Source organism: Kogia breviceps, chromosome 7, assembly GCF_026419965.1.
Source record: "Kogia breviceps isolate mKogBre1 chromosome 7, mKogBre1 haplotype 1, whole genome shotgun sequence".
NCBI classification, from domain to species: domain Eukaryota; kingdom Metazoa; phylum Chordata; class Mammalia; order Artiodactyla; family Physeteridae; genus Kogia; species Kogia breviceps.
Genome location: NC_081316.1, coordinates 16,362,479 through 16,385,428, shown reverse-complemented (window position 1 = coordinate 16,385,428; position 22,950 = coordinate 16,362,479). Strand labels below are relative to the sequence as shown.

At 41.2% G+C, this 22,950-nt stretch overlaps 1 protein-coding gene across 1 annotated transcript in view; it reads right to left on the bottom strand.

Annotated features, from left to right (window-relative positions):
* Positions 1-22,950, bottom strand: part of PACS1 (phosphofurin acidic cluster sorting protein 1) — a 136,295-nt gene that overhangs the window by 35,681 nt on the left and 77,664 nt on the right. Inside the window, exon 2 of the mRNA XM_059067979.2 lies at positions 1,080-1,167. Coding sequence (XP_058923962.1) covers positions 1,080-1,167 — 88 coding nt within the window. The remainder of the gene's footprint in view (positions 1-1,079; positions 1,168-22,950) is intronic.

Genomic DNA, 22,950 nt, shown 5'->3' with positions numbered 1-22,950 from the left:
TATTTTTCCATGAAATAGAACTCAGTAATATACCATTCTTAAGCTAGAAGGATTCCAGCCTTTAATGGTTCCAGAGGCACTCCAGACTCTCAGTAAGCTTTAGGGATCGTCATTAAAAGGGACTGATTCGGGCTTCCCTGGTGGCGCAGTGGTTGGGAGTCCGCCTGCCGATGCAGGAGACGCGGGTTCGTGCCCTGGTCCGGGAGGATCCCACGTGCCGCGGAGCGACTGGGCCCGTGGGCCGTGGCCGCTGGGCCTGTGCGTCCGGAGCCTGCGCTCCGCGGCGGGAGAGGCCACAGCAGTGAGAGGCCCGCATACCGCAAAAAAAAAAAAAAAAAAAAAAAAAAAAAAAAAAAAAAAAAAAAAAAAAAAGGGACTGATTGGTTAAGGAAGCCCTGGTGTCAGAGTTTAATGTCTATATACGTTACCGGCTCTCTGCTTTCTAGTCCCACTTCTGCCACCTGGTATCACCCGGCAACAGGTAAATTCCTTGACCTTTCTGGAGTTCAGTTTCTCCTGAAACTGAAATTCCGAATGCTTAGAATATGAATGTTGTGAAATACTTTGGGTCCCTGGGAGATACTGAGGTAATTTCAAGGAATTAAATGTGTGGATGACTCAGAAGACAAAACACGCCAGTAAATTTTAAACTGTCAAGTCTGAAATAATAACCTACAGGTTTCTTCCACCCTATAGAAAACTGCCAAAGCTGCTTCCCCAACCCATACATCTCCTTATAGCCAGAAATCCCAGGAATAAGACCGAAACCTACATAAGCCACCCTAGCAACTTCTGAATTTCCGGATCTTCATGCTAATCCTGTTAGACAGGCAGGGCAGGGAGAGCCACTTTTGTCCTTCAGACAAAGAAACTAAGGTTTAAAGCGAATGAGTGCCTTAACTAAGATGCAGAACTGGGACCCAGTAGGTCGCATGAGCTCAATCATCTTCCCACTACTGCACCTGCTTTGCTGAGTGAAGGACGAGAGAGCTGGTCCCCCACCAGCATCTCCGAAGCCCCGACAGCACAAGGTTATCCAGCTTCCCTGGGTCCTGAACAAACAATCCTGTTCAACTCACCTGTAGCTTCACAGCTATGACCACTGAGTTAAGGTCTTTGTCCATTTCTTTTAGCATGACAAGTTTCTTCAGGGTCAAACTGAACAGCCTAGAAAAATTTAGAGAAAGAAGACCGAGTCAAATGTAAGGAACTTATGAGAAAAGTGACAGACAATCTGTTGAGGAAATGCTGCTTTACCTAAAGGAAGAATGTTAGAATGCTGTCTGCTGTGTCCACCACCAGTAAAACAGCATCCCTCTTACTTAACTTTTGTACTTGGTAAGTGTCAAAAAGGTACATTATTCCATGAATGTCTGTGGATGCCCCTTTATCTCCAGCCAAAACCAAGACGCCTCTTCACTGCTAATATGTGGGAGCAGTTTCCGGGAGCGGGGAGTAGACCAGGGAGGGGCATTGGTGTTTATTCTGCTTGCCCAGTTCCACTTCCACCTGATGTCTAATCATACCTGAAACATTTACAGACGTAAATCCGTAGCAACAAAGAGAAAATCCACACAAACAAAACAGAAACCATTTGGCAGGAAATGCTTTAAATGACTACAAATTCGATTTCAGCCAAACTTTGCTTCAAACATGCAGAAACTCTTCAGTGCCACAATGAGGAAATTCCCCTTAATTAAAAGCAATGGGACTGTCCCTCACTCTGGAGTCTTGGCATCTCTAATGTGACTCGACCTTGGCCTCCCAAGGCAGGGCTACCCGGGGCTTCTAGGAAGAGCTGGGAGGGAAACTGCCGATGCTGCCTTACTGCTTCTGGTTTGAATGGTTCAAGTCCCTAAAACATCCTTTTCCCCGGAGAGGTTCTGGAGGATGGAAAGTTGTAGGTGGGATGCTGCCGACCCGAGTCAGGTCCTGAGACCCTGACTCGGCCTGGGGCTCATTTTCCCCGTTTCCCATCGGTCTCAACCCTGGGCCTCCTCCTTACTCTCCAAGCTCCAGTCGCCCCGAATTCATTTCTGCTCCTCGCGTGCCCACTCTCTCACCTCTGGGCCTTCTTCCAAAGGGCAGGGCCCAGTACGGCTGCTCAGCAAGTATTTGTTAATGAAGTTTAACACTTTCTTAAAACGGCCTCTAGATAAAACCAGGTGAACAAGGATACATGTTGAAGAAATTCATGTAATTCATGAAAAAAGGGGGACAAATCCAGATCAACAGAACTGAATTCTAATTTTGAATTCACCCTCACCCCAAACACTTGCTAAGTGCTAAGATCTGCTAACACGAAGCAAATAACTCTTTCTTTCCTTTTGCTTTAAGTCACAATCAACATCAACTAAAAGAAAGCCTATCAAGTCTTTTCATATATATTATTTCATCCAGACCTCAAAAACATGACTCTGTGTGTGTGTGTGTGTGTGTGTGTGTGTGTGTGTGTGTGTGTGTAGGGGGCAGGGTGGGTGGGGCAGGGGTCACTGCTCTACCCATATAACAGAAGAGGAAACAGATTCTTTTTAAAAAAATTTTATTTATTTTTGGTTGCGTTGGGTTTTCGTTGCTGCACATGGACTTTTCTCTAGTTGTGGTGAGCGGGGGCTACTCTTCGTTGCGGTGCGTGGGCTTCTCTTGCTGCGGAGCACGGGCTCTAGGCGCACGGGCTTCAGTAGTTACCACACATGGGCTCAGTAGTTGTGGCACACGGGCTTAGTTGCTCTGTGGCATGTAGGAGCTTCCCGGACCAGGGATCGAACCCGTGTCCCCTGCATTGGCAGGCGGATTCTTAACCACTGCGCCACCAGGGAAGTCCCGGGAAACAGATTCTAAACAGAGTAGTGACTCAGTTAAATTCCCACAGCTAGTAAGTGACAGAGCTAGATTCTAACTCCAATCTCCTTGCAGTAGGCAAATCCTCAGAACCTGTAAACTTTTCACATGGCAAAAGGGACTCCACAGATGTGACTAAATTAAGGTGGGGAGATGATCCTGGATTATCTGAATGGGTCCACTACAACCACAAATCTTCATAAGAGGGAGGCAGGAGGACCCAAGTCAGAGAATGAGATGTGACCATGGAAGCAGAAGTCGGAGTGACGTGTGGCTGGCTCTGAAGATGGAAGAACCCCAGGTCAGGGGCCAAGGAATACAGGCAGCCTCTAGAAGCTGGAAAAGGCAAGAAAACCGATGCTCCCTGGAGCCTCCAGAAGAAATGCAGCCTTGCCACCAGCTTGATGTTGGCCCAGTGAAACCCATTTTGGACTTCTGATCTCCAGAGCTGTGAAAATAAATGTGTGTTTTGTTTTAAGCCACTAAGTCCGTGGTCATTTGTTACAGCAGCTGTAGGAGCTAATACGCTTCTCCTCTTAAGACCTGAGGCCTTCACTACACAGCTGCCTCCTCAGCCAATGACTGGAGCTCCCGCACCTGTGCTCCTAAAACACGCTCAGGTTTGTTAAACTGGAGTCCCCACGGTTCATGCTCGCCGCGCCCCCTCCCTGCCCATCAACAGCTACCCACAGCATCACTTGTTTCTCCTTTCCCTTCAGAGTAGAAATGTGCTGGCCCAAAAGGAACTCTGGTTCTGCCAACCCCCAAGGGATTATTACATGTCACACAGTTGACTACTAAGATATGTTACTAACTACACTGTTCAGCTGATTCTCAAGCCTTGTTGGAAAGGAAAGGGAAGGAACACGACTGGGATGAGCAAATGGAAAAGACTGGATCCGCCCAATTTTGTTCCTCATCTAAGGCTGCTAATTACAAATGCTTCCAATAAGTTAGGTTTTCCTTGTTTGTTTCTTTCCAAAGCACCTACAGACGGATGCGCTGGTGCTGAATAAACTCACTGCAAGAAAAGAAGAGTCACAGGAATAAACTGGGAACACGCGTGTTTCTTCCCCTCTGTTTGTGGTCCTTCACCCTCTCACACATCTCACACGTCGAGAGAGCATCTCCTGTACGCCAGGCACTGGGTTAGTGGGAGTTTAGAGGACATGGTCTATAGCCTCATGGAGGTTACACAGTCTGGTGGGGAAGACAAGCAATGACTTACATGACACTCCTTAGCCTCAGCTCTTCTATGCCCCATGAGGCTCTGGACCATCTTTCCTCTTACATAACATATAAAAATATTGTAAAAGGTAATACGGTGGAATTTTGTTAGGAGGGAAAAACACATCATGTGCCAATAAATATTTGGTGAGTAAATAAACCAACCTTTATGCCACAGCACCTTACATCAAGAAGAAAGCCAACCATGATCTAGTATCTTAGGTAACAAAATAATAAAATAGCAAGACTGGATGTGTTTAGTGTTTGCTCAGAAACCAGACACGCCGCATTGATTTCCATACTATTGGCAATCAGTTCAACAGGTCTTTTTGTTTGTTTTTTATGGTATCACTCAAGGGGATGTGGGGACTTAAATGTACTCTGGTTCTTCAAAGCATAAGAAAATGTGACTCATTAAGCATCTACCATGTACCAGTGGCTTGAGATACATTTCACTGTTTCATGTAAGTCTTACAATAATTCTAAGAGGTGGGGTTCTCTACCTGTCTTACGGATGAGGATGTTGAGAAGGGTTAAGAAACTTGCCCAAGGTCACACAAGAAAGTGATTGAGCCAAGATGCAAACTTAGGTTTATCTTAGGTCAGAAGCCAATTAAAATTAGCACAGGGCACTTATTGGAAGACAAGAAGAAATTATTTTAATTCCAAGTAAATATTTTCAACATATATCTTAATATAATGGAAAAACTCTGAGTAAATAAGACACATTTCTCCTTAAACCCACACTCACACAATACTGATTGAAACAGTCCCGGATATAGTTCTGAGGATGACTGAGGCTGGCAAGATGTTCCGACGGAGGTGTCTCAACAAGTAAGAGGCTGAGTTAGATGCTGATCCTAGGGTTTTTTGTTACCATATGTTTTATTGGTTGGGCACTTCATATGCAGTAAAAATACAGTACCCAAGGCCTGAAAAAAGAGTCCTTCGCTGACCATACTCCAGCTTTAATCAGTTTTTCTACAGCAGAAAATAACTTTACACTAAAACCATAAGGACTGGTAATTCCAAGTGCTAGTGAAGATGTGGACTAACCAGAAGTCCCCTACATGGCTGGTAAGAGTGCAAAATCACAGAGCTATCTGAGAAACTACCTGGTAGTTTATTAGTAGATATTAAATATATGCCTATTCCTCTGCCCAGGTCCCAAGAGAAGCCGAGAGAAATGAGGGCACAGGCCACACAGAGACAGAATGTTCAGAGCAGCCCTAAACTGGAAACGGCCTAAGTGTCCCCTGACAGGATGGACAAACAAATTGCGGTATACAGAGGCGACAAGCTCTGGTGCATGGGACAACATGGACAAACTTCAAAAACACTGCGCTAGGCTAAACAAGGCAGACACGGAAGATGACACGACTCCACTCATCTGAAGTTCAAGGATAGGTAAGACCAATGCATGGCGATAGGAGCCAGTTCAGTAACTGAGGCAGGTGGAGACACTGGCTGGGAAGGGTCATAAGGGAACCCTTTGGGGTGACTGACACACCCATGACGGTGGCCACGTGGATATTCACACCTGCAAAAATCACAGAGCTGCTTTATGTTCAAGACCCACGCACCACACTGTACACAAACTACACATCAAAAAAAAATTTTTAAGACCAGAATGAAGCCTTTAGAGTCAGACATAATCTGGTCTGAATTACAGCTCTGTCATATTATTCTGTCAATCATCCATCAGCCGACGCTGAGCCAGTCACTGTTCCAGTCACGTGCAATGCATCAGTAAACAAAACAGACAAAATTCTTGTCATGGAATTTATGTTCTAGAGAAAAGACAGTCCATAACAATAAACATAATTATTAAATAAATTCCACAGTATGTTAGATTGTGTTAAAATAGAGCTAGGTGACGGGGGTTGCGAGTGTGAGGCAGAGCAGGGCAGGGAGCGTTGTAAATTTTTTTTTTTTTTTTTGCGTTACGCGGGCCTCTCACTGTTGCGGTCTCTCCAGCTGCGGAGCACAGGCTCCGGACGCGCAGGCTCAGCGGCCATGGCTCACGGGCCCAGCCGCTTCGCGGCATGTGGGATCTTCCCGGACCGGGGCACGAGCCCGTGTTCCCTGCATCGGCAGGCGGACTCTCAACCACTGTGCCACCAGGGAAGCCCTAATTTTAAGTGAGGTGGTCGGGGTAGACCTCACTGAGAAGTTCTAGATTAAGGGAAAGAAGTGCAAAGGAGCACACCTGGTCTGTTTGCGAAATACTGAGGCCAGTGGAGCTGAAGCAGAGGGAGCAAGGGTGACAGTGGTGTGGGACAAGGTCAAACACATGCTTTGTGGGTAGTGGAGCCACACGAGCCGTGCAAAACTTTGCAAACCACAGTAAGGATTTGGCTCTTACTCTGCAAGAAATGGGGAGCCATTGACTTTAAGTGAGAGAGACATGACCTGTTTCACATTTTAATAGGATTCTTTTAGCTGTTCTATTAGGACAGGATGGAGGGAAGCAAAGGGAAAAGGGGAAAAGGTTGAGAGTCAGAAAGCAACTGCGGTAGTGCAAGCAACAGACGGCAGAGGTTTGGAGGGTAGCGGCAGTGGAGGTGGTGAAAAATGGTTTGAATTCTGGATATATTGTTGAAGATACAGGCTTTTGCGCCTGAACATCTGGAAAGATGGGGTTATCATTAACTGAGATGGGGAAAACTCTGGACAAAGCAGGTTTTGGGAGTTTAAGATCGAGAGTTCAATTTTGGACATTTTAAATTTGAGATGTCTAGTAGAGATGTTGAGCAGAGAGTTAGATACACAAGTCTGCCTGTGGGCTGGGAACATCAAGACGGAAGTGCGGCATAAAGATGGAATTTAAAATCATGAGGACGAGTGAGTATACAGAGAAGAGGACCAGGATTGAGCCCAAGAATATTTCAACATTAAGACAGAGAGAGAAGAGGATGAACTAGCAAAGGATATGAAGAAGAATTAACCAGTGAGGCAGGGAGAATATCAAACAAATGTGATATTCTAGAAGCCAAGGGGGAATGGTCAGCTGTATCACTTGCTGCTGATGGGTCAAGAGGGGCACTGAAAACTGATCACTGAATTTAGCGATATGGAAGCCACTGAGGACCTCAACAAGGGCAGTTTCACTGGAAGAGTGAAAATGAAAGCCTAACCGGAATAAATTTAAGAGAGAATGGGAGGAAAGGAACTGGGAGACAGCAAATCTGTTTCAATCTTAGCTCTATCCCCGTATCCTGACTGTAAACTTCCTGTCCAACAGAAATATAGTGCAAGCCACATTTGTAATTTAAATTTCTCCTGATAGGCATATTTTTTAAAAAGTGAAACTAACTTTAATAATATATTTTATTTAACTCAATATATCCAAAATATTATAAACAATATACTAAAATATCAATGTATGTAAAAAGAATAATATACCTCGACCAAGTAGGTTTTATCTCAGGAATGCAGGGCTTCCCTGGTGGCACAGTGGTTAAGACTCTGCGCTCCCAACGCAGGGGGCCTGGGTTTGACCCCTGGTCAGGGAACTAGATCCCACATGCATGCCAAAACTAAGAGTTTGCATGCTGCAACTAAGGAGCCCACCTGCTGCAACTAAGACCCAGTGCAACCAAATAAATTCAGAAAAAAAAAAGGTATCTAAGACTGGAATTTATTTTCAGATGATGTGATTATCTATATAGAAAATTTGATGTAATCTTCAAAAAATATTAGAATAATGAGTTTAGAAAAGTTGCAGGAAACAAGATCAATATAATCAATATACAAATATCAATGGTATTTCTATATACTAGCAACAAATAATTAGAAATTGAAACTTGAAAAAATACAATTTACAACTGCATCCAAAAAAATGACATATACAGGGATAAATCTGACAAATAACGTACAAGACCTACACACTGAAAATTATAAAACACTGATGAGAGAAATTAAAGAAGACCTAAATAGAGAGACATACATTGTTTGAGGTGGATACCCATATTAAAAAAAATGGAATTTCAATTAATACCTTAAATTGTCTACAGAAATTAATTCAAAATGGACTACAAATCTAAATGTAAAACATAAAATTATACAACTTCTAAAGAAAAACACAGGAGAAAAGATTTGGAACCTTGGGTTAGGCAAAGATTCCTTAGCCGTGACACCAAAGAACAATCCCTAAAAGAAAAAAATGAGAAAATTGGACTTTGTCAAAATGAATTTGAAAGATGCTATTAAGGGAATGAAAAGACAAGCCAGAGAGTGGGATAAAATACTTGCAAATCACCTATTTGATAACAGATTTGTGTCCAGAATATGTAGAGAATTCTCAAATTTTGATGTTAGGAAAACAAACACCCCAGTGAAAAAAATGGGCAAATGTTTTGATCACACCCTTCACCAAAGAAGGTATACAGAAGGCAAGACATATGAAGAGATGCTCAACCTTACCAGTCATTAGGAAAATGCAAATTACAATCACAATGAGAGACTACAACCTTCCTGTTTGAAAATCTAAATTTAAACGACTGGTCATTACTCACTGTTGGTGAGGATGTGGGGCGACTGAAACTCACACTGTGGGCGGGAATGTAAAACGTACAGTCACTCTGGAAAACAGTTTAGCAGTTTCTTAAAAAGTTACACCGACACCTACCATATGATCCAGTCACTCCATCCTGTGTATTTACCCAAGAGAAAAGGAAATATATATTCCCATACAAAGTACTGAATGTTCACAGCAGAGTTATCTGAAATAGCCCCAAACTAGAAACAACCTAAATGTCCATCAACAGATGAATGGATAAACAAACTGGTATCCATACAATGGAATATTACTTAACAATAAAAAGGGATGAACTAGTGATGCACATGACATGAATGAACTCCAAATAATTCTGAGTGAAAGAAGCCAAAAAAGAGGTACAAACTATTCTAGAAAACGCAAACTTTTAGTGACAGAAGGCAGACTTGTGGTTACCTTAGGATGGGGACAGGTGGTGGTGTACAGAAAAGCATTAACTAGCAGGCCCGAGAATGGGGATGGCCCTCGCCACAACTAGGGAAAGCCCGTGTGCAGCAACGAAGGTCCAATGCAGGCAAAAATAAATAAATAAAATATAAATAAATTTTAAAAACAGCTTTATTGAAGTATAATTGATATACAATAAGCTGCACATATTTAAAGTGTATAATTTCACAACTTTTGACACAAATACACTGTGAAACCGTCACCACAATGAAGATCATGAACATACCCATCACTCCAAATGTACCCTTTGTAATTGCTCCTTCCTGCCCCCTCTATGTTGGGGGTCCCCAAGATCACTGCCAGGTTTGATTCTTTTTTTTAAAAAAAAAAATAATTAATTAATTATTTTGGCTGCATTGGGTCTTTGTTGCTGCGCACAGGCTTTCTCTAGTTGCAGCAAGTGGGGGCTACTCTTCGTTGCGATGCACGGGCTTCTCATTGTGGTGGCTTCTGTTGTTGCGGAGCATGGGCTCTAGGCACGGGGGCTTCAGTAGTTGTGGCTCACGGGCTCTAGAGCACAGGCTCAGTAGTTGTGGCACACGGGCTTAGTTGCTCCGTGGCATGTGGGATCTTCCCGGACCAGTGATTGAACCCGTGTCCCCTGCATTGGCAGGAGGATTCTTAACCACTGCACCACCAGGGAAATCCAAAGCTGTTTTGTTTTAAAAGGAAGGTTCTACCCAGTGTGCTAGAGTCTGCTAATTGCCTACCCAACATCTGTCTTCCCCTTCCTACTTAATAACAGAGCACCAGTTTTTAGCTGAGCATGTTGCTTCCTGAAATAAAAGACCACGCTTTCCAGCTTCCTTCTGCAGCTAGGTGAGAACACGTGACTGAAATCTGGCCAATGTGTAAGTGGATGTATTAGGTAGGACATGTGGGAAGATTTTTTTTTTAAGGGAGCTCACTCACATGACAGGACCCTCTTTTGTCCTTTCTCCTTCTTCTGGTCTGTGAAGCAGGCTGATGGCCTGAGCTCCGGCAGCTAACTGGGACCATGAGGAAACTGTGATAATTCAATCCATGTGTCAGGAACGTCAATTAGAAACAGAGGAGCCACGATCCCTGATGACACCATGGGAGCTGCTCTATCAGCCCTGGACTGTTCACCTCTGGATTTTTTATTTTTTATGTGAGAAAGCAATAAGCCTCTATCTTATATAAATCTTTTCTTATTTTTTGTTATATGCAGGTAAACCTATTTTTTTTTTTAATTAATTAATTTATTTTGGCTGCGTTGGGTCTTCGCTGCTGCACGCGGGCTTTCTCTAGTTGCGGCAAGTGGGCTTCTCATTGCGGTGGTTTCTCTTGCTGCGGAGCACGGGCTCTAGGCACACGGGCTTCAGTAGTTGTGGCACGCAGGCTCAGTAGTTGTGGCTCGTAGGCTCTAGAGTGCAGGCTCAGCAGTTGTGGCACACAGGCTTAGCTGCTCCGCGGCATGTGGGATCTTCCCGGACCAGGGCTCGAACACGTGTCCCCTGTATTGGCAGGCAGATTCTTAACCACTGCACCACCAGGGAAGTCCTGGTAAACCTATTATTAATATATGGGAATAGATTCCCAAGATGTTAGGACTTTAGTCACCAGCTCCCGGATACTTTTAAGATAACCAGCTGAATTATTCCTAGAGTCCATTTTAATGGGTGATGCCCTATGAGGAAATCCCGACTCCTATCCTTATGGAAGGAAAGGAAGATTTCTCAAAAGCTGAAGGAAAAAAAGATTCTTTCCATGATCCCTATAAGAACCAAATCCCTAGAGAGCTAACTAGGAATCTCTACAGTACAGAGGCTAGGAAGCAGGTCCCACAGCACCACTTAGAAGCATGGGGGCTGATTGAAGACCCCTCTGTACCCCACCCTCCTACCCACACCTCCTCATCTGGGGATGAGGTGGGAGGGCAGTTCTAGCTAAAAGTCCTTAATCAAAGGGTGTTTCAAATCGAAGGTATGGCTGGGGTTCCCCAGCTAGTCCGCCTCCAGAACGTCAGTGAAAAGCCAGACAGAGAAAGGCACGCCTCTAGGTACTAGAACTCAAAGAAATCAATGGTTTAAAGTAAAAAAAAAAAAAAAATCACAAAGATGGCTGGAATCCAAAGGACTTACAAAGGAGGATCCCAGGTTACTCAGCTCAAAGATAATCTTGCTCTCTGCAAAGGAATTTTGAAAATATATTGATAACAGGACTTGTTTACTGTCATTTTTAAAGACTCCACTTGGAAATCTTAGTTAAGTCCCTTGTTAACAAAATAAAACACCAAATCATGGTCCCCTGATCACTTAAAGTGGCCCTTTCCTTCTGCATCTTGATCTTTTCCTGATCCTACCCCTTTTTTCCGTGTTAGGTAACCCTGGTGACCCCCTTGCCTCAGTTTTCTCACATAAAATGAAGATAACCCTTTCTACTTAACAACACTGTGATCCGGATGAACTGAGAGGCTGAGAGGCTGAGAGGCAGTGCAGGGCCTGGCGTATAGTGAGATGCAGTGAACGCTACACTTGGACCCATAAGCATTACCATCGTCATCATCATCGTCACTCTTACTTGTTTACTGTTTAAGCCTGTGTTTGGTTAGCTCTTCTATGGGATCAACTTCCTTCCAATAAGAGCAGTGAGGCAACTGCCCTGGTAAAGAGAAGGGAGCCCCTGGTCTCTACCCTCACTCCCCGTACTGAGCCATTTCTCTCTCACTTCACAGGCACTCGAGCCCTTGTGGAGAACATCCTCACTGCGACCATCCACAGGAAGGATGAAGTCAGAGGAACACTGGCGGCATCTAGAATTGGGTGAAAGACCTTCTCTTTGCCCAGCAAGATCTCCATCAACCATTTACTGTACATCTTCTCGGAACTTCAGCTCTATGCTAGAAGATGTGAGGTACATAGAAACATGAGGCATAATCTCTGTTTTTGAGCAGTTTTTGAGAGAACGGGAATTAATTATACTGAACAATCTGTCAACAAATGTAACAGTGCATACATAATACAAGTACTAAATTACATAAAAGAAGACCACGAGTAATGGAGCTGCGGCTTCAGTGAGGACATATTATTCGAGCCCAAGTAAACTCTCTCAAGAAATTGTTTTCTTTAGATCCTATTAGACTAAATCTGAAAGAATAAAAATAAAGCTTGATAACTAGGTAGAAAATGGAACAAAAATATAATAAGAATCTTTTGAAACCTTCTAAATTATTCTAGTTTGTGCTTTGCTGTAAGATAAAAGAGAAACAGCCTTAAGTGCTATCTACAAATGATCTCCAATCTGCATTTAACAGCTGTTTCAAACTTATCCCCAAGCAAACCAGAATTAGAGGGGCTCACCAGGAGAGAAACAGTCTCATATTCCATCCCCGGCCCCCATCCCCATTCTGATAGGGTATCAGCGAACAATGAAGTGGCCATATTTTAGACAGAAAAGGGCGAAGAAAGGAGAAATAAAGATCTGGATGAAATAAAAAACTGAAGAGCTAGTCTCTGAACCAAACCGACAGTCCTCTTGGGACCAGAGCAGATCAATGCTGGACCAGAAGCCAAGTGACCTGGATCATTCTTTTGTCCCAACAAGAAATGGCTGTGTCACGTGAGCAAGGCTCGCTTTTCTCCCCTGCAGTTCTTTAATCCTAAAATGGGAAGAGTGAGCTCTGTCTTCCCCCTACAACAGCATTTATCAGGATAAAGTGCAAATCAATAGAAAAAAATTATGGGAAAGGTTTTTCTTTGTGAGACTAACTCCATTTCTAAAACTGTCTCCATTTTAACAGGGCGCCTGTAGAAGTCTGCATGAGCTTCAATAACAATAACGTGAAAGGTATATTTCTGAGCAGTGTATTTTACTGCTTACGAAGTTACTTGACTATGTAGATATTGAAATTATTACTTCACGTGAAATAGCGTAATTTTCACTGTGAAACAATTAACTAAGGCATTATTATTTTAAAATGAGTAGCCCTAAAGCAGACTTTTAAAAGTAAAGCGACTAAATTATCATCAGGAAAGGCACAACTCGGAAGAGATGGGCTGAATGAGATGCAGAGGAGAGTGGATTTTCCAGTGAATAGATAAGAGGAAAAAAGATTTCCTGTCTCTAACTGTCTCGCAAGAAATCGGATGGCACTAGGCATTGTTCAAACGGAGAAACACCAGAGAATGAGAAAAACTTAGACCCAAACAAGAAACAGAACCCAGGAAGATGCTTAGACACGTTTTATTCCCCAGCCATCGGATATGACTCTACGAAGCAGAGGAATGTAAGGTTATGAATAAATCCCTAATTTTCAGCTACTCAGCATATGTTTATCTTTGGAGTATAAATGCCATTGCACATACCAACAAGAGTTATAACATTTTCCCCTCTTTCTACAAAGTTCTTGATGATAGTCTTCTGGATAGGAAAACAGGCCTTGAATATGTGGGGAGGTGTGGAGGCGGCTTGCCTATTAAAATCAGACAGGAAAATTCTCAGGTCTGCAGTCCCTTAGTAAGACAGAAGAGACTGAAGTGTATGTTCTCTCATCTATCAAATAGAACTGCCGTGTGAACTAGCAAATGGGAAAGCACCTAGCACAGAGCCTGGCACATCAGAAGTGTTCAAAAAGGGTACATGCCGTCAGCATCGGACAAGTCCTAGTCACTTAAATTACTGTCCCTCATTGTGACAACCCCTTAATCCATGTGTTTCAGTGATAGAGGTAGAGGGCATGTGTGGGAAGAACAAAAACAAACAAATAAAAACCCTCTAGGGTGGAGCCAAAAATAACAGGGGCAAGAACCAATAAAATATATGAAAACAAAAATATATCATATCCAAGGAGACTCCCAAGGCACGCATGGTTGAATATTATTAGGAACTTAGTAATTCATGTTATCACATTAATAAGCTCGAAAAAAAATACATTTTATTAGATGCTGAAAAGGGATTTGATCAAATTCAACATGCATTCTTAATTTAAAAAGACCCTTGAGAAAAGAAAAATAGAAAAATACCTCCTTAACATAAACTTTAAACATATATACTTTCCATATAGTCAGCATCAGGATTGAAGGTGAGAGACCAGAGCATTTCTTCTGAAGACAGGAACAATATATAGGCCTATCTCTGCTACTTATATAAAACTGGTCTTAAAAGCTGGCTGAAGTAATTAGAAATAAATGATACAGAAGCAAGGAGGAGACAAAACTATCCCATCTGCAGGTGTGTGACTGTGTACTAGAACTCAAGAGAATCAACCAAAAAGCTAGCAGAGTCATTAAGAAAATATCAAAATAAATATATAAAAATCAAAAGTTTGCTTAATGCGGATGCTAACCAATAATTAAATATAGTTGGAGGGACTTCCCTGGTGGCATAGTAGTTAAGAATCCGCCTGCCAATGCAGGGGACACGGGTTCCATCCCTGATCCGGGAAGATCCCACATGCCAAGGAGCAACTGGGCCCGTGCGCCACTACTACTGAGCCCACGTGCCTAGACCCCGAGCTCCGCAACGAGAAGCCACTGCAATGAGAAGCCTGTGCACTGCAACGAAGAGGAGTCCCCGCTAGCTGCAACTAGAGAAAGCCTGGGACAGCAACGAAGACCCAATGCAGCCAAAAATAAGTTAATTAATCAAAAATAATAATAAATATAATTGGAAAGTAGGTAGAGATGCATGCTGCAGTATTCAAGGAGGAAATGATTCCCTAATTAACTTCAAAATGCTTCAGAAAAAAATAAATAGGACAAAATTTTAAAAACTGCTCAAGGTAGGAGATTAATATATATGGGGATGCACTAAACTCCTCTCTCTTCTTTTCTGTAGGTTTTAAAATTTTCATAGTAACAAAAAAAAAAAAAAGAAAGAAAAGAAAAATGCCAAGAAACTTCTAGGAACAAAGAATAACACAGAGAGCTTGACCCAATAGGATATTAACATGTATTCTAAAGCCGAAGTAATTATAATACCTTGGTATTGAGAAAAAAATAAACAAAGAGATCAATGGAAGAGAACAGAGTCCAAAATTAGACCCAAGTATAAATAGGAATTTACTGTATGCAAGAAATAGATGAATTACTCAATTAATAAATAGTACTGGAAAACTGGCTAGCTATTTGAACAAAAAGAACGATGGATCCCTATCTTATTCCTTACACCAAAGTAAATTTCAGCTGGATTAAAGACTTAAATAGAAAAAAGAAAGAAAGCCATAAAAGTAGCAGAAGAAAATACGGACAATTAAAAAAATAATCTTCTGGTGGGGAAAGGCTTTCTAAGCATCACACCGAATCAGAACCCATAAAGGAACTGACTGATACACATAAAAATAAAAAACTTCTATATAGCAAAATCAATAATAAGGGCTTCCCTGGTGGCGCAGTGGTTGAGAGTCCGCCTGCCGATGCAGGGGACACGGGTTCGTGCCCCGGTCCGGGAAGATCCCACGTGCCGCGGAGCGGCTGGGCCCGTGAGCCATGGCCGCTGAGCCTGCGCGTCCGGAGCCTGTGCCCCGCAATGGGAGACGCCACAACAGTGAGAGGCCCGCGTACCGAAAAAAAAAAAAAAAAAAAAAAATCAATAATAAAAAAGAAATCTAGATGCACCCAAAAAGATTTAAAGATTTTAATAACTACAATGAAAAATATCTGATATGCTAAAATGTCAAATCCTTCATATGCAAAGAGTTATTACAAACCAACAGAAAAAACAAATACCTCAAAATTAAAATTGGCAAAGAATATTAGCAGGCAATTCACAAAGGAAGAAAAAAGAGTGGTGAAAAAACATAAACAGATATTTAATTTTACTACTAATCAGATAAATACAAATATCAACCATACTGAAAAAATGAGAAAGAGTGACAAGACCCAGGGTTGTGAGAATATGGGGAAAAGGCACTCTAATGTACCGCCGGCAGGAATGAAACCTACTAGCAATTTTCAGTTTTTAGAGAGCAGTTTCATAATAAGTATTAAAATTTTAATATGCATACCTTTTGAAAGTATAATCCCATTTTTAGAAATTTATATATAAGAAGATAAATAGAGCAGTACACATAGGGAACTGATTAATAAATATTTATATTTATATAAAAAGCAATGTATAGTCACTATAAGGGATGATGTAGATCTATACATATTAAATTGAGAAAACATAATATAATAATTATGGTATAATTCCATTTTTGTTAAACTTTTCACATTTAGTTTTCACACAAATGGAAGATCGTTCAAACAAATTCTGACAGTGGTCATTGCTGGGCAGTGGGATTCCACCTTATTCTTATTTTCTTCTTTAAGTTTTTTGGTATTGTTTACATTTTTAAAATATCTATTTTTCTTACCAAAAAATATATTTACATTTTAGGAGAAATATTTTTTAATAGTGATAATTATTAAAACTAGGTGACAGGTACATGGGGGATCACCATGGTATTTTTTCTAGTTTTGAAAATCCATAAATTAAAAAATAAACAATTTGAGTAAAAGAAACAGGCTGAACGGAAATCAGAGGGCCATACAACAGGCACATGAAAAGATACTCAACATTGCTAATCATCAGGGAAATGCAAATCAAAACCAAAATGAGATATCACTTCACATCTGTCAGAATGACCATCATCAAAAAGAAAACAAATTAAAATGGTGAGGATGTGGAGGGAAGTGAACCTTTGTGCACTGCTGGTGGGGATGTAAACTGGTGCAGCCACTGTGGAAAACAGAATGGAAGTTTCTCAAAACACTAAAAATAGAACTACCATATGACCCAGCAATTCCACTCCTGGGTATATATCCAAAAAACGCCCAAAATACTAACTTGAAAAGATACATGCACCCCAGTGTTCATAGCAGCATTATTTACAATTGCCAAGATATGGAAGTAACCTAAGTGTCCACCAACAGATGAATGGATAAAGATGTGGTATATATATATATATATATATACACACACACACACATACACACACAATGGAATACTACTCAGGCATAAAAAAGAGCGAAACTTTTGTCATCTGCAGCAACATGGATGGACTTGGAGTGTACTATGCTAAGTGAAATAAGCCAGACAGAGAAAGACAAATACTATATGATATCACTTATATGTGGAATCTAAAATATACGACAAACTAGTGAATATAACAAAAAAGAAGCAGACTCACAGATATAGAGAACAAACTAGTGGTTACCAGTGGGGAGAGGAGAGGGGTGGGGCCAATACAGGGGTAGGGGATTAAGAGGTACAAACAATTAGGTATGAAATAAGCTATAAGCATATATTGTACAACATGGGGAATATAGCCAGTATTTTACAACAACTATACGTGGACTATAACCTTTAAAAATTGTGAATCACCATATTGTACACCCGTAACTTATATCACATTGTCCATTAACTATACTTCAATAAAAAAAGAAATCAGAGGGCTATAATCAATCACTAAAAGGCACTTATTTTAAAAGTATCAGGACTTCCCTGGTGATGCAGTGGTTAAGAACCCGCCTGCCAATGCAGGGGACACAGGTTCGAGCCCTGGTCCGGGAAGATCCCACATGCCGAGGAGCAGCTAAGCCTGTGTGCCACAACTACTGAGCCTGTGCTCTAGAGCCCGCGAGCCACAACTACTGAGCCTGCGTGCCGCAACTATTGAAGCCCACAACCTAGAGCCTGTGCTCCGCAACAAGAGAAGCCACAGCAATAAGAAGCCCGTGCACCGCGATGAAGAGTAGCCCCCTCTTGCCTCAACTAGAGAAAACCCACGTGCAGCAACAAAGACCCAAAGCAGGCAAAAATAAATAAAATAAAATAAATAATTTTAAAGATAAAAAAAAAAAAGTATCTATGGCTTAAATGAGGAAAAAAAATCCATAAAACTAATTCTAAGCTCACTCATATAAGGGTAAAGATTAAACAAAGTAGACTAGAATCCCAGAATACTGGAACTGAATACACTATTTCCATTTTACAGGCTCAAAGAGATGAGACATAAAAAATAGAAACCTCTTCAGCCAAATACATTCCCTCCAATTAGAATGGGTATAGATGCTAAATGCTGAATATTATATCAAACCAAACCAAACCAAACACATGTTCTCCCCTGCAAAAGTGCGACTTAATGGCTACTTAAAGAAATCAAGGAGAAGCCTAAACCATGTTTTAAATCTCAAATATTTCCCTCACATGTTAAAATTATTGCTCAAATAAAAATACGTAATGAGAGTGGTCAATTTGACTCTGTAATGAGTATTTTAACAAAAAACACTTTATCTCACTTTACAAGGAAAAATGAAACTTGAATTACAGCTGAAAAATACTAGATAGGCACTTAACAGGAAAGGAAAGCAGATAGCTAATAAACATATAAAAAGATGCCCAAACCAATCAGTAATAAGGAAAATGCAGATCAAGCCACAGGGAGATACTATTTCACTTCCAATGGAGGAGCAAAAATTATAAATCCGACAACATCAGGCAATGTGATTATGGTGATCAGAACAATTAAACACTGCTGGTGGGAGGGCAACTTGGTCCATCTACTTTTGCAAAGAGTTTGGCTTTATAAAGCAAAGGCAGAGAACGCACACGCCCTGGGGCTTAGTCTGTGAACAGACCCTAGGGCGGTAGTTCTCTAAGTATGGTCTGGAACCCTCGGAATCCTTTCAGGAGGTATGCAAGGTCAAAACTATTTTCAAAATAATTCCAAGGTGCTATTTCCTCTTTCACTCTCATTCTCTCCCAAATATGCAGTGTTTTCCACTCATGTGTGATAGTGTAACAAATCGAATGCAGAAGCAGACAGGAGAAATCAGTGGTTTTCTATTAAGATAGTAAAGAGACTTGAAACAAATGTAAAACCATGCCATATTTCTCATTAATTTGTTTTGGAAACCACAGTTTTTCTTTCAGAAAAGTGTTAATTTTTATTTTACTATTTTAATTTTAAAATCATTGTTTTTTAAGTAAGTTAATTAGTAAACATTTTAAACATTTCTATTCTAATTTGTACTACAGTGAATATTAATAGATATAACCCACCGGGAGACATGCACAAAAATGTCTTTAGCATGACTATTTATGACTCCCCCCACAAAACCCCCAAACAAACAAAAAAAGATCAAACAAAAAACTCATTAACACCACAAATGTCTATCAACATACATGCATACACAGTAATACAATGGAATACTACTTACACATCCGTGGAAATGAATGAATTACAGATATACACAACAGTAAGAAAACAGAATACACCCAACGTGAATCCATGTACATAAAGCTCAAAACACACAACACTAAATAATACACTGTTTAGGAAGACAAATATTCAAGAGAATGATAAAAACAGTTATGTACTGAGGATAGCAGTTACCTCCGAGGGGGAGGGAAAAGGATGAGAAAAAAGAGGGATATACAAGGAACTCAATGATTAAATTCTTTTTCTTAAATTGGGTAGTAAGTTCTTGGGTGTTTGTTGTAAAATGATTCTTTATATATTTATATAGTATACCTCTTCTAAATATTCTTAAATATCTACTCAATATTTAGTAAAATACTCACTATCTAATAAGGACAACTAGAGATCACAGTGGTTCAAGACTCTGGAAAAGATGAGGCAGATCTAAAGACTAAAAATGGGGAGTAGGGGCTTCCCTGGTGGCGCAGTGGTTGAGAGTCCGCCTGCCGAGGCAGAGGACACGGGTTCGTGCCCCGGTCCGGGAGTCCGGGAAGATCCCACGTGCTGTGGGGCGGCTGGGCCTGTGAGCCATGGCCGCTGAGCCTGCGTGTCCGGAGCCTGTGCTCTGCAACGGGAGAGGCCACAACAGTGAGAGGCCTGCGTACCGCAAAAAAAAAAAAAAAAAAAAATGGGGAGTAAATTCACTAAATTTTTCTTAAGCATCCACCATGTACTACCATGATAATTTTTGAGGGAATACTAAACACACAAAATCCCCACCCCTAAGAAGTTCACAGGAAAGAGAGGCTGGACTTCCACTTCATAGAAGAATGGAGAAGCTGCAGCAGATCAGCACTCCTGCCAAGAACAATGGAAAAAGCTGGCTGAAATACAGGAACGGTCTATTTTAAAGTAGTAGAGGGCTCCCGTCGTGGCAGAGTGGTTAAGAATCCGCCTGCCAATGTAGGGGACACAGGTTCCAGCCCTGGTCCGGGAAGATCCCACATGCCACGGAGCAACTAAGCCCGTGTGCCACAACTACTGAGCCTGCATGTCGCAACTACTGAAGCCCACGTGCCTAGAGCCTGTGCTCTGCAACAAGAGAAGCCACCGCAATGAGAAACCCGCACACCGCAACGAAGAGTAGCCCCCACTCGCCGCAACCAGAGAAAGCCCGCACGCAGCAATGAAGACCCAACGCAGCCAAAAATAAATAAATAAAATAAACACATTTATTTTTTTAAAAAAGTAATAGGGAGAAAACCTTTAAAAAATAAAAAAAATAGGGCTTCCCTGGTGGTGCAGTAGTTGAGAATCCGCCTGCCGATGCAGGGGACACGGGTTCGTGCCCCAGTCCGGGAAGATCCCACATGCCGCGGAGCGGCTGGGCCCGTGAGCCATGGCCACTGAGCCTGCGCGTCCGGAGCCTGTGCTCTGCAACGGGAGAGGCCACAACAGTGAGAGGCCCGCGTACCACAAAAATAAAAAAATCAAAAAAATTTAAAAATAAAGTAGTAGAGAGTTTCTGGAGGGCCCAAGAGAAGAGAATCTTGAGAAGAGAGCTGACTCTTGCAGTAAATTACAGATTCTGAATATGGGCAGGAGACAGAGAATCTGGGCTCTGTGTCAGATACTGGCAAAATGGTGGCTTCAAGCACACTGCCAGTTTTTCTCTGAGGATGTTTGCTGAATACTGATGGTGTATGAGGCAGTAAAAACCTAAGCAAAAATCTCCTGAAAAGCAGTTTTGTTAGACTAAGAATGTGGTCTCTATCAGGGAAGAGGGTCCTGAGAACACATGAGGTCTCAGTGGGAAACCCTGGAGGGCTGGGGTGAACCAGAGGTTAGAAAGTCTGAGCCTCACCAGAACAGCAAATTCAACTTCCATCTAGCACAGCCTCTGATTGTATTAAGGTGATCAGCCAAGCAAAGGGAAAAGTGAGCCCTGACTGGAGGAAAATATCATCATCTGGAGCTCCTACAATTATTTTTGTATACAATGCCTGGCATTGCTAAACATGGCAAAAGATAGGACCATACAACTGAAAACTAAGGGGGAAAAAAAAGACTGATAGAGACCCAAAGATGACCCAGATGTTAGGAGTTAGCTGGAAAGCACCTAAAAATAACAATAATTAATCTGGTTTAAAAAACAAACAGGAACAACAAAAAAAGAAAAAACAAACAGGAGAAAAGATGAAAAAAGGAGATGAAAAGATGGAGAATTTTACCAGAGAATTGGAGACCTATACATAAGGACTTATACAGAGACAACTTATCAGTCACATTATTTCCTCCAATCATCAGACTTGTATATTCAACTGCTTTCTGGCTGGCAGTTAGTTCTACTTGGAAGTATCAATGGTATCTCAAATTCAACATGTTCAAAACCAAACTTTCCTTAGCAAACTTCATCCTTTTCATTGTTCACAATCCATTCTATTAAGAAAACAAGAAACCTAGGAGTAACCTACAACAGCTCTCTCTCCTTGCCTTCATATCCAAACCATTATCAAGTGTTGTCAACGATACCTCCGAAAGGGCTCTCAAATCCATTTCTTTCTATTATCACCAATACCAACCTAGTCTAAGACACCATAACCTACTTCTGCAACAGCCTCCTAATTTGGTCTTTACCTTGTGGTTAGAGATCTTTTTGAACCAGCAGTCTGATCATGTCTGGTATCCCTCAGCCTCAATTAATATGTCTCCAAGCTGGGCTCAGTGAGGACAGTGACAACATCTGTTTTAGCTATTTTATCTGACCACAGCAATCCAAGCACCTAACAGTGTCCAGCACACAGTAGGCACTCAGTGAAAATACTGTTGAACAAGTAAACATACTTTCTACAATTTTGCCCTTGAAAAATGAGTGAGAATTTCTATACAGATGACTTGATTATTCATGAACCCATTTCACCAAGCAGTGTCAATTCCAGGCAAACAAGAAAATAGGATAAGTAAAGTCTCTTAGTGGCTGACTTTAGAATAAAGAACACATTAATTGGTCTTAGGTTAAAGGTGCCACAGTCAGACATAAGTATCGGGTTCTTTTATTCTAGATGAGTTGGTACCAGTGCAAAAAGGGTTAAAAACATTTTTTAGAAAACTGTCAGGTGGAAACTCTTTTTTTTCCACTCCACTTTAAGTTCAGGGAGATTAGGCACTAAATGGCAGCTGACATTTGCCTCTGTTTGCTAATATTCTCTAACAAGCACACACCATGGCCTCTGGCCATTAGAATTGATGGAGAGTTTGTAACATGGAAGACAGATCTGCCAAAATTATACAAAATGTTATCAGTGTGATAATGAAATGGTAAATATGAAATAAAAGAAAATGGAAAAGTTAGATCTGAAATATAATGAACATCTAGGAGAAATAGAGAAATTAGGGGAGGGACATTATTCAAAGAGATAATAGCAAAGAATTCTCCAGAATTTTCCAAAGCCACCCATCCTCAGATTTGGAAAGTCCAACAAATCCAAAAGAGGGTAAATAAAAATGAATCCACACTCAGACATATACTGTAAATCTGCAGAACACACCAAATACAAGAAGACTTAAAAGCTCCTGGAGAAAAAAAAGACAAATAAGAAACAATCAGACTGACAATTGACTTTAAAAAATCAATTTTATTGAGGTTTAATTTACATGTTACATAGTTCACCTATTTTAAGCACACAACTCAATGATTTTTAGTAAATTTACCAGATGGTACAGCCACAAT